This window comes from Cynoglossus semilaevis, chromosome 18 (genome assembly GCF_000523025.1).
Source record: "Cynoglossus semilaevis isolate Cse_v1.0 chromosome 18, Cse_v1.0, whole genome shotgun sequence".
Taxonomy (NCBI): domain Eukaryota; kingdom Metazoa; phylum Chordata; class Actinopteri; order Pleuronectiformes; family Cynoglossidae; genus Cynoglossus; species Cynoglossus semilaevis.
The window spans coordinates 2,645,175-2,656,671 of record NC_024324.1 but is presented as its reverse complement, the minus strand read 5'-3'; the positions used below and the strand labels follow the sequence as shown (position 1 = coordinate 2,656,671).

At 43.4% G+C, this 11,497-nt stretch overlaps 1 protein-coding gene across 1 annotated transcript in view; it reads left to right on the top strand.

Annotated features, from left to right (window-relative positions):
• The window catches only part of hivep1 (HIVEP zinc finger 1), an 80,878-nt gene that overhangs the window by 17,922 nt on the left and 51,459 nt on the right, over positions 1 to 11,497 (top strand). Inside the window, 1 exon segment of the mRNA XM_025065224.1 lies at positions 1,509 to 1,643. Coding sequence (XP_024920992.1) covers positions 1,604 to 1,643 — 40 coding nt within the window. The 5' untranslated portion in view covers positions 1,509 to 1,603.

Here is an 11,497-nt window from a genome sequence, read left to right as displayed (position 1 = left end):
AAAAGGGGTACAAAAAGGTTGAGCCCCCCCCCCCCCAACATTTTAACTCTGGCTGGGGGTGAGTCATGGTTCTGTCTTGTTGTTTCCCTGCATGACTTGGTGCAGGTTCGTTTCTTTGTTCTGAGACGTGAACTCAGCGTTTTGGTCCAAGATTCAGGTCTGATCTGGAGTCGGTGTCAGTTAAGGCAGAGAGAACACTTTTTTTTTGTTATCAGCAGCAGGAGGGTCTCCAGAGAGAATCCAGGTGAGGGGGGGGCGTTACCTGGCATGTAGCTTTTTTTTCTCGACATTCCCTAAAGCTCAGAGATTCTCCGGAGAATCCATGTGTGAAGGCAAATATCTGTAGAAGCTGGAGCAGGATATTCCAATGTGAGCTGCGTGGAAAACTGCAGAAAATTCTCACGGACAGGTTTTTTTTTTTCCAGTCATTCTATGAAGTCTTCTGATGTTAAATTCATGGCCCGGGGGCCACTTTTGGCCCACAAATTCCCCAAATTGGACCAGTGACTAAATGTCAATAATGACTTTAAAAAAAATATTTTGGCAGACATTTTACAAAGATTTTAACAGCAGAGCCTCCTCAGCGTCTGTGATCGGACTACGGCTCATTACGAACATTGCTTTGGATGAAGGTGTAAAATTAGCGTCTCCGTGAGGTTAGATCGCTGCTCAAGGTCAGGATGATGTCAGCAGGGAGCTGTGAGTCAAGCTGCCTCCACACAGGAGACCGAGTTCAGGTTGATTTTTTATGTAAAAAAAGAAAACCGTGTGGAAAGATAATTCAGTGATGCCTTTACAAATGCTGGTCCTTAAACTGAAACTGAACTGAACTCTGTTCAGCCGCAGACCCTGAGGTTTTTGACCACGTCCAGACTTAGATGTTTGGAGCGACTGTTCACAGCCCTCTGTGGTTGATCTCCTGAGAACTTCAGTGCAGGTCTGAGGGCAGCTCCATCAACCTCTGTGTGGCTCCTCGGCCTCCGGGACACACACAGGACCTCATTGTTTGCCCCATTCGTCATTGGCGCTGACATTCGTCACAGCCTCTCCGGCTGTATCGACACCCTGAATGTCAATCAGATGGTTCCCCCGTGAAACGACGACAAAGTGTCGGAGCGCCGTTTCTGCTGCTGCAGAGGCTGAACGTTGGTGGAGAAGCCGAAAACGGTGTCACATCTCTGACAGTCGACAGTCGAGTCCTGGCTGCACATTATTACAGAGCAGCTCAGAGAACAGAGGCCTGTAATGAAAAGTTGGCCGGGGGGGGGGGGGGGGGGGCACCTGTTTGAGGAATAAACTCAATCAGCAGCTCTGTCCTGGACTCTCTGACAGCTGCCAAGAGAGAGGGGGTGAGAGAGGAAGAGAGGGAGAGAGGGGGGGGGGGAGCCCCCACCGCAGGGCCAGGATAAACGGCCTTGTTGAGCCTTATTGATCTGCCCACTTCATCTTTAGCTGTTCCTCACTCCATATATATATGTGTGTCTTTGTGTGTGTGTTTGTTTGTGTAGATGTTCCCAGACTGTGGCTCAGCTGTCGAGTCGTCTCGAGGTCCAGCGTTAGACGCCGCTTTCTCCACGATGCACCTGTGAACTGAGGCGGAAAGATGCCGCGCACCAAACAGAACAACCCCAAAAATTTAAAAGGTGAGTTTGAGCTGAGGTGTGATGTCGATGCTGACGTTGATGTTGACGTTGATGTTGTGGTCAGCTGGCAGATGTGGGCGACGTCCAGGCCCTTGATTGACCCAAGGTTTGGTTTCTGTCCTGGAACCTTGAACCTTGAACTAGTTCATTTTCTCTGGTTTGGTTTCTGTTCTTGAACCTTGAACCAGTTCATTTTCTCTTCACTTCATTTGTCTTCTAATCACAGAGAGTTTCGATGCTGTTTCGAGTTGTGTCGTGGTTGAATGTTTTCAGTTTTCTCAACAATTTGGCAAAATCCCAGAACTTTCCTGATTATATTTCTTCTTGAAATGTTGTCAAATTCCACGAGTCTTTGTGCAGAGTTCCTGCTGCATCTCAAACTGGTGAAGCTGCTTTGTTGTTGGGAGGATGAAGTTAGTTTGACATGTGACATGAAGATGATAGTTGTCGTCTTCTCCGGCTTTTATAAACAATAATTGAACAAACAGAGCCTGCTCTGTAGGAGTGGTGGAAATAATGGTTTGATTCCGATGCACCGTGGTTGTGTTTTGAACAATTAGAAAGTGGAAACAAAAACAACTCGTAACTGATATGTTTAAAAATAAAATTCAGTTTTCTATCATGTCAACAACAGGCTGGGTCATGTGGATCCCTTAACCAATTGACTCATCAGAAATAATGAGTGTAACTAAAGCACATCACCGGAGAGGCTGAGTAAACAGGCTTGATCTGGAGAACAGTAACCCACGACCGACGCCCCCTGTCTAGGATTCTGACAAAAAAGTGACAAGAAAAATGCTTTAAAAAAGATCGCAAAATAATTGTGAGAAAATGAGATAAAGCAAAAATATTAAACCAAAAGTGGTAAAAGTTTGGAAAAGTGAACTAAGGATGAAAAAAAAAAGTTTTAAATTGATTATAAAAATCCTTAGCTTCATTTAATTATTGTTTAAAACTATTTTTATTCATTAAGGAATTTCATTATTGTCCTTGGAACTAACTTTTAAATTTGACTAACTCTGAGTTGTTGTTTTTTTTTCTATATTTTAACATTTCTATCTGGTCATTTATGATTCCTCATAATTGTTTCATCATAATTTAATAATCATAATTCAGTGGTGATTTTCTCTCCTCTACTGACCTGTGTCTCTAGCTCGTTGACCCCACATGGGGTCAACAGTCTGGGTCACATGTGTTCAGACCTGCAGGAGAATATATTCATCAGCAGTGGCTTCAAACGGAGCTCGTCCAAATCACAGGTCGTGTCAAATACACTCACGCAGATAAATGGCAGCCGGTGACATTTGGGCTTTTTGTCGTGAACGTAGGAGTCGATCTGAAGGTTTTGCAAAGTGTGCTTTTGGTGTGTGTGTCTGCTGGGGAACGGAAGAAAAAAATATCTGACAACTTGACGACCTGACAGCTTTACTGCACCGATGCATGAATCTGTCAGAGAGCCGGGAGATACAGCTGTCACACAGCACGACCTGGAAATGACTGCAGCTCCGAGGCCGAGTCCGGTTCGTCTCTGTAGAAATCACATGTAAACAGACGGTGAGACGTCACAAAAGGCTTTTGTTGAGTTTCACCACACGAGGCCTGATGATACATGTGGTGTGAACACACAAGACCAGTCGACAGCTGCAGGGCGTCCTGGAAACCTGGTGTGGTGCCCCCCCACCCCCAAACTTGAGGAGGGGGCGGCGTGACTCAATGTTGTCTTTGACAGGATCGTGCGCGTCACCAGAACACATGAAGCTAGTCTGCACGTTTAGCAACACAACGTAGCAATAGCTGTTAGCAGTAGCGGATATTTGTCGGCTATGGTATATTTTTTTGAGTGTTTTTTTCTTAGTGTGTACACAGGACAGTACAGATGTATTGTGAAGTACTACTTCATATTTTGACCTCGCAGTGTGTAGAGGATTTGGTGGAGTGTAGTTCTGCGTTTGTGCTTCCTGGACCCCCTCTGCAGTAGCTCCGGTCTCCCTGTGGGGTCCGCACCTCACTTTAAGAACAACCGACCTAGGATTTGTATCAAAACCAGCTAATGATTGAAGCTGAGACCATTGTTATTCCTCTGAAGGTTAGGGGTAGAAATATTGTGGTTTTTTTTGGACGTTAGCGTTATTCCTCCTAGCCGTTAGCTCTCAGGGTTTATGAGTGAGATTACACTGAGGTGAATTATTGTTGGCTATTTTATCTAATTCCCTAAAATCCTGCCGAGGCAGCGTGAGGCTCACTTTTCACAGATCTGAGAGGAGCGTCTTTAATTAAAAGCAGGCTCGGATCTGTGTGGAGAAGCCTGGGAAACATCGATAGGTGAGCGCACGGAGGAAACCAGCTCTGTGAGCGAGCGGCGGCAATTTTACCACGCTCAAAAAACTGCATTGATCGGATAATGAAAAAAAAAAAAAACAGTCCGTACAAATCCAACAAAAAATGCACTTAGCCCTGACAGATTAGAATGTGCAAGTTGTTAGTCAAAAAGTTCCAAGACAGGTCGTTTCTGAAGATGTCTGATGTAAAATAAATAAAGTTATATATTGGTGGAGTGCTGTACTGTGATGAGGGTAGATAGACCACCATCAGATGCCCCCCTGTGGTCACACCAGTGAGGTAATTAATCACCGTTTGTATTAAAGACAGGTGGATCTGAGGTGACACGTGTCTTGGTCGATTCTCCCTCTGCAGAAGTAGAAGTAGCTCAGCTCAGTTCCACACAGAGACAACGGTACCGGTACCGTGCTGGGGTTTTTATTAAGGACAGGTGGATCTGAGACAACGGTACCGGTACCGTGCTGGGCAAATGAAAGTTCCAGTAGAACTCAGTGATGACAGACAGAGGGAGCTGTAGTTTGGCTGGAAGGATTCTGCCGCGTTATGTCGAGAACTGACAGATTTACACGTCAACAGACGTTTGCAGTTCGCACAATCTCTAAATATGCAGCGTTGCATGCTGGGTGTGAAAGTGTGCATCGCTCCATCACTCAGTGGAGTGTCTTTGTTGTGTGAGTGTGTATGTGTCCGTCCTGCGTGTGTATCTATCACACCAGCAGTGTGTGTGTGTCCTGTGTTTGTCCCTCTGGAGCGTACCCGTCCAGAAACACGAACAGTGAGGTTCTAGAACAATACATGACATCACCGATGGCAGGACCGGAGCAGCCGCGTCCAAATGAGACGTGATTCTATTTTTAATGGGAGGCTGTTGTTTGTGTCGGTGCTGCAGCTGCTGCAGTGATCTGGAAGATTTTTTTTTTTTTTACCTAGTTTGAATGTGTAAATAAAAGAACCTGACTGGGAGTAACTAGAGTGGAACCAGGGAATGATGGGCCTGGACTCTGGAGCACGGAGACATTCCCAGAGGAGGATGCTGCTGCTGGAGTGCCTTTCCATTGTTGCTCTTGTTTTTGTTTTTGGGTCCCTTTTTTTTTTTGCAAAAGTTTCAGTGTCACTTTTTCCTCCTTTTGCATCTGTTGGTGATCTTTCTCCTGCATGTCATGGTAATTGTTTTCATCTGTTTTGGAAAAAAAAAACAATACTTGTGTTTGGTAAAGGATTATTTTGTCATTTCATTGCAGTTCCTGTATGAACTCCATGAACCTGTGACTTCATCAAAATAAGGAGAAAAAAATACTATATATGTGCAGTACATGTACATACAGTATATAGTATTTTTTTTCTTCTATATATGTATATATGAGTATATATTAGGGATGTCAGACTTTTTGCCGATATGCCGATATTTTTTAAACACCTAATTTCCGATTCCGATATGCAACCGTTTGAGGTTAACTTCTCAGGAACTATTTGGCAAAACCCAGACATTATGTGATCGGGTTTTCATTATTGGAGGAAAAACCAATAATGATTTTTACATATATATTTACATATATATCTATCTATCAGCGGTAGAGGAGAACCAACAGTTTGTCATACTCTCTGATAGACAGCAGGGGGTTTTACCAGAGACCAGTTTGACCTTTGACCCAGTGCACACGTCCCTCTTCTTCCTGGGCCTGCCCTGGAGGCCACTTCCTCACACTGCATGACATGGTAACAGCTTGGCCTGATATCACATGTTCGATCTGTGCGGTGGAGAAACAGCCTATTCTTGGAGCCGTCAAGAACCACGCTGCACAGTGGAGTGGAACCATCACATGATGCTCTTCACTCTTTTCATAAAAACACTGCTCGGAGCTGAATGACTCACAGTGTTTTCTTTGGTTAATAGCAGCTCTGTAATTAAAATCAGCAGAGACGCTTCCTGTAGCGTTGGAAGGTATTATTGCAAAATCAAATGAGGAGACAAACCTCTGGAGGGTTTTATTTGGTTTAAGTGTAAAAAAGTTAAAGTCGTCAAACCTTTGAAAGCGATTATCTCTTGACCCAGCAGAGGGCGCTTCAGTGCAAATCTCTTGGACCATTGGTAACAGTTTTGCTGTTAGCAAGCAAGCTAAACTGTACACCTGTAAGGGATGGTTGTGTTGTTTGAAGTATTGAAGTACTACTAAAGCTGATTATCATGTGTTTTAGGTGATACTTGGGTAAAAATAGACCAATCCAACTGAACCACCGGGGGGCGAGCTTCACAGAAAGTGTGGAGGAGTCAAGATTCTACTTCTAGTTGTGTGCAGAAAATGCAGTTTCTTTCATGAATATTAGGTAACCAACGTCAACACACAAACCAAACTTGTGTTTAGCTGATGGTGTGAAAGGTCAGAGAGAGGTCAAAGGCTGGGTTTATTTGTTTGGAGGAATTTAGATAAAACATAGATTCAGTTTCTTCAGACTGGAATCAGGTTCTCGGGTTGAAGGTCTTGTCATTTTTCCCTTCTGACTTCCTGGATATTCCAGGAATATGTGTCTAATGTTTTGAAGCTAACGTTTTGAAGCTAACTCTACAGCCACTCTGTCCTGTCAGAGGGCAAAAAAACATGGCTGCCCTTCTGGACAGCGCCACCGTGACCTGGCAGCAGCGTGGGCATCTATCTGCTGAATTTGTGGCGGTGTTGCCGTTGTTGCTGGATACTTTGTTAGAGGAGTAATGGAGCGTGCAGCAGGAGGCGATAAGTACAAGCTTGTAGTCAGTAAAAGTGTTTCAGCAGCAGCAGCCGAACACAAAAGTCTCTGTGAGGCGTGAAGACGGAGCATCGCTTAACGTAAAGGACGAGGTGCCTCACTGACAACAGAGCCTCAGTTTTGGCCACATGCCAAAGATCATGCGCCGATTATCATGGTGATTCTGTGGTAAGGGCCCCCAGCAGAAAGGTTGAGGGTTTGATTCCCCGATGAGGATGTCTGGTGTGGAGTTGGCACGGATGCTAACATGATGATACAGTCCTTCAGAGTGGGCTTTGTTCAAAGTCTTGTTGAATCAGCCAATGACAGATGAGCTGCGGTTCACTGCACAGTACCAGGAACAACATTAGTACCAGGAACCAAGTTTGAGGGAATTTTCTTTAACAGCAAATTTGAAACCAAATCTTACAAACGTGGCTGCTGTTCATCAGTTGAGGAAAGATTTTGATCTTTAAAGTAATTTTGTTTGATAACGCTCTCTTTTTGTGCAGCAATGTGTTCTTATTGTACTTTTTACTTTTTTTGTAATTTTTACTCCTCCATACAATATAAATATTTACATACAGTATAATTACTGTTTGGGTTTTTTTCAGTGACACAACTCAACAGCTCCTTTGTGTCCTTGATCTAAACACACAGATATTTGTTACAGAGTCTGGGGAAGTTAGCAAAAAAAAAACCCTGTGAGAAGGCTTCAGTTTCCAGTTAGGAAACTATGAACGTGTGGAACTGTGGAGATAAATATATGAAGTGAAGAAATCAAAACAGAGAGCACGGAGGAAGGAGATGACTTTGTTATGGTTTTGATGAAACGTTGAGGAGAAAATCCTGTCACTGTTGGAATGTACGTCGTGATGCACAGCGACACGGCGGTGAAGAAATCGCAGACCGTGCGTAAACTTCCTGTTCACCGTAAACACAAAAGGAAACAAATAATTTGTCCTTGAGATGAAAAAAAAAAAGTTTTCACTGGGCTCTTTGTTCTGCAAGTATTTTCTGCATTTTTAATGAAGTGTTTGCTGCGTGCAGTAAATCCTCACCAACCCAGTGTGTGTGTGTGTGTGTGTGTGTGTGCGTGTGCACAGTGAGGAATGACGCACTTTGTGGCTAGCAATGCAGGAAGTGAGGAACTCCTGTGCTCCTCCTCTGAGACGTGGTTTACTTTGGTCAAACAGCTGCTGTGCAGTAACGCACGGTGGTTTTCCTCTAAGCACACACACACACACACACACATTTGCAGAACACACACTAAGAACACAACCCTGACTCCCTGTAAACATCACATGCCTCTCATTAGGCTCCATTTCCCCAAAATTAAAAAGCAAAGTGATTATGAGTTGGTCGTGACAGCGCTGATGAGCCAGGCACTGACGCCTGTGTGTGTGTAGACGAGTGAGAGTCCAACCGCAGACTGAGGTGGTGATGGACGTGATGGACGTCACCTCCAGCTGAGGTCACTGTTTGCGCTCCTTGTTATTGTCACTTCTGTGGACGCTTTGTTTTTTATGTAGTCAAATATTTGGACCAATGACAATCGTCTTGGTGTTTCCCAGTGGGTGTACCCAACGTGAAGGAGGTCAGGAAAGTACTGCAAGTATAAAAATAAAATTTAGAAAAAAATATTTTTATATAAATGTTTTTTTTTGTTAGATCAAAAATATCCTCTCTTTGTTTTTGTCATTATCCATTAGTGCTGCCTTTAGAACATTAGCTGGACTTGCTAGTGGTTGAACAACGCCTCAGTGCTCAAAATATTAGTACAAGTGCAACGCAACATGAATGTCCAGCCTAACTGGACACCTCTCAATGATACGGTTCAAATCTGGCATCCACATAACTGTCTCTGTTCTGTCAGCTTCAGTCCATACTAATCGATTACCGAGTCTCTGATTATTGAAATACAGAGCAGTATAGTATATTTGTTTAATTTTTGGTTGCCATCTAAACATGGATCAAAAGTCATATTTCAGTCCAAGTACTGGGTCACATGCTCCTCCACAGAGCAGTGGAGACCGTGAGGACCAACCTCGGTTTGGACTCTGCAGTCTGGTTCCGTGTCCTGGGTGGTCTGTTTGTCCTGTTCATCCTCTGGTCTGCAGCACACGACCTTCAGCCAGACGTTCTCCTTCACTGCTCTCACAGAGAGAAGGCCACGTAGTACAGGTGCTGCTCTGAGCTCAACGTGTACAGGAGAGAGAGGCCTGTGTTTACATCCTACTTCTGCTACTAAAAGATTCTTATTGTTTGTTAGTTTTTTATTGTCTGCAGTAATTTGGAATTTCCATCATAACAGAAAAAAAGAAAAACAGATGCTGCAGTGAACGGTCCGCTACGGTTCAGAGGAAAGAGCTGTTGCTGCTCTTCTGGTTTTGGTTCTGGTTTGTGTTGGTTGTTGTTGTTGTACGTTGGGTGGCCCGGCTGGAAACTGTGACCCGGTGTTGAAAACCCACTGGTTTGGAAACAAGTGCAGTTCATTAAATGTCCTGACAAATTGCACTCAGCTGTTTTCAGCACTGAGGGATTTCTCTCTTCGTTCTTCGTCTCTCTGCTCTGGTCTGAGGCGCTCTGCTCCAGAGTCAACTTTTACTTATTTTTTTTTACCTAATCTTGTACAATCTCAAAAACTTTTTTCAGTTGAATAACTGCTGGCTGTGTTCTCTACTGTATACTTAGCCTAGCCTTTAGCTGTTTCACTCTAGGCTAGTTGATTAGCCTTCGTTGCGTGGCGGCTTTTGTCCAAATATTTACTGACCAACCATAGTTTGACCAACATTTGGCTGACCTTTGAATGACCCTTGTCTGTGTTCTCTCCTGACTATCATTGTGTAGTTATTTCTGTGCACTTTAGATGATTAGTTAGCTTGAGGCTTATTCTTAGCTTTTCTCTAAATGTTGTTTCTGACAAACACCTACCAATGTTTTGCTTTCTTTAAACCTAACAATACAACTGCTAACTATAACCTTTTTATGGACTTTTAGCTAAATATTAACTTCTTATGGCTAACCTTTTTTTTAATAAATTTGTGTTTATTTAATTTCCGTTATTTAAATTAAATGGTAAAAGTAAGATATTAATTTATTTTTAATTATTATTATTTAATTTGTTGCTAAAACGCAACCTGTCTTTAGCAAACATAACTTATCGTCTTGGGTTGTTGGCCCTCAGACATTTTGAAGCTGAACTTTGAAGTGACCTTGTACTACACCAGTATCTTTAAAATGCATAGTTTCCGTTTCCTGTCCTGAAAGAAAAAAAGAATACACAGACTCGTTAGCATTTCTAGCGTTCAGAGGCGCGGTCCTACATTCCTGGTGTCTGACTGCACTGACGCTCATCAGGTGCCGGTCTACACCGGTCTACACTGAGCTCCTGTGCAGGACCCGCTGTGTCGTAAACAGTGAAGGTCTTAATGGTTTTGACAAGGTGGAAAATATTTAGCTAATAAAGCCAATAAGGTGAGACTCAGATGGAGTTTCCCTTCCCTCCACACATGTTCCGACGCCCACATTAACGCTGAGATATAAAGATGACATCTGTGGTTTCATCAATCTGAGGCTGATTACTGTTCAGGACCGTCGTTAGCAAGGTCGTTACATTTATTATGCGTTAAACAGATGCAGAATTTACTTTTGGAGGCTGATATTTCACAGCTGGGGCCTCGTGTTGATTATCGCCACGTCTTAACTCGCAACAAACTCCATCATTAATAATTAACCCTGCGTCTGACCACAGCCATGTTTGAATATCCAGGGTCAGAAATGACGGCAAGGAGAGAGTTTGTGTGTGCTGCTTTTTTTTTTTGTCAATACAATCACTGTACAATATATGTGCATATATATGAATATATGTTGTACAAATGCACAACATATATGTTCAAATATATGTAGATATGTATGTATATATATGTGTGTATATGTATAGTATGTGTGTATTTACATATATATGTATTTATATATATTTTTATATATTTATATATATTTATTAAATGACTGTATGGTATTTTATGTATTGTGTAAATGTGAGCCCCTGCGGTTCCTCTTTTTTTTTTTTTTTCCATTCATAATTTCACCATTGACACTCATTTTAAACTTGACTGTGGTTTCACAGACGCCTCTCTGGGTCACATGACCCCGTCTCTCTTCCTCTTAACAAGGAAAATCCCAACACCTCGAGGCTCTTAGTAACGTTTCAAACGTTTAAAACATAACAGAAAGAGAATCTGTCGGCCTGAAGGAGTGCACTTTAAAAGGTGCGGGTCCGATTCCCAGTTTGATACGTGGGAGCTTCAAGCTCGAGGAACTCCCTTGTTTTCACGACGTTGACGCCTTCAGAAGGTTTTCTGTAGCGCGGTGTCCGTGAACGCTGCGATGTCCGCGGGGTCGTAGTGTTTATCGGTGATGTTTGGTTGGATACGACCTTATCGTCGGGTCACGTCTGACACAGTAATCGTCGTGATAATTATCTTAACGTACGGTGGAAATTGACATTGATGTTTTTCCGTTTGACGTGGTTCCCATCAGACCGGTTCGGCTGACTGGAGGACGCTCCAGGTTTCTGCTGGTTCACCCTGCTGGACATTTCTGCCTGAAGCCAAATCCACTGGTGTTTCTGAGCTGATGTTCTGCTCCATTAATCCCTGAGGCAGTCCTCAAGGTAGAGGAGCAGGAACACACACTCCAGTCCAGCTGGCTGCAGTCTGCCGCAGGATTCTGGTCCAGTCATTGGACCGAGAACTATAGAAACCCGCCCCCCCCCCCTCCCCACTTTTATG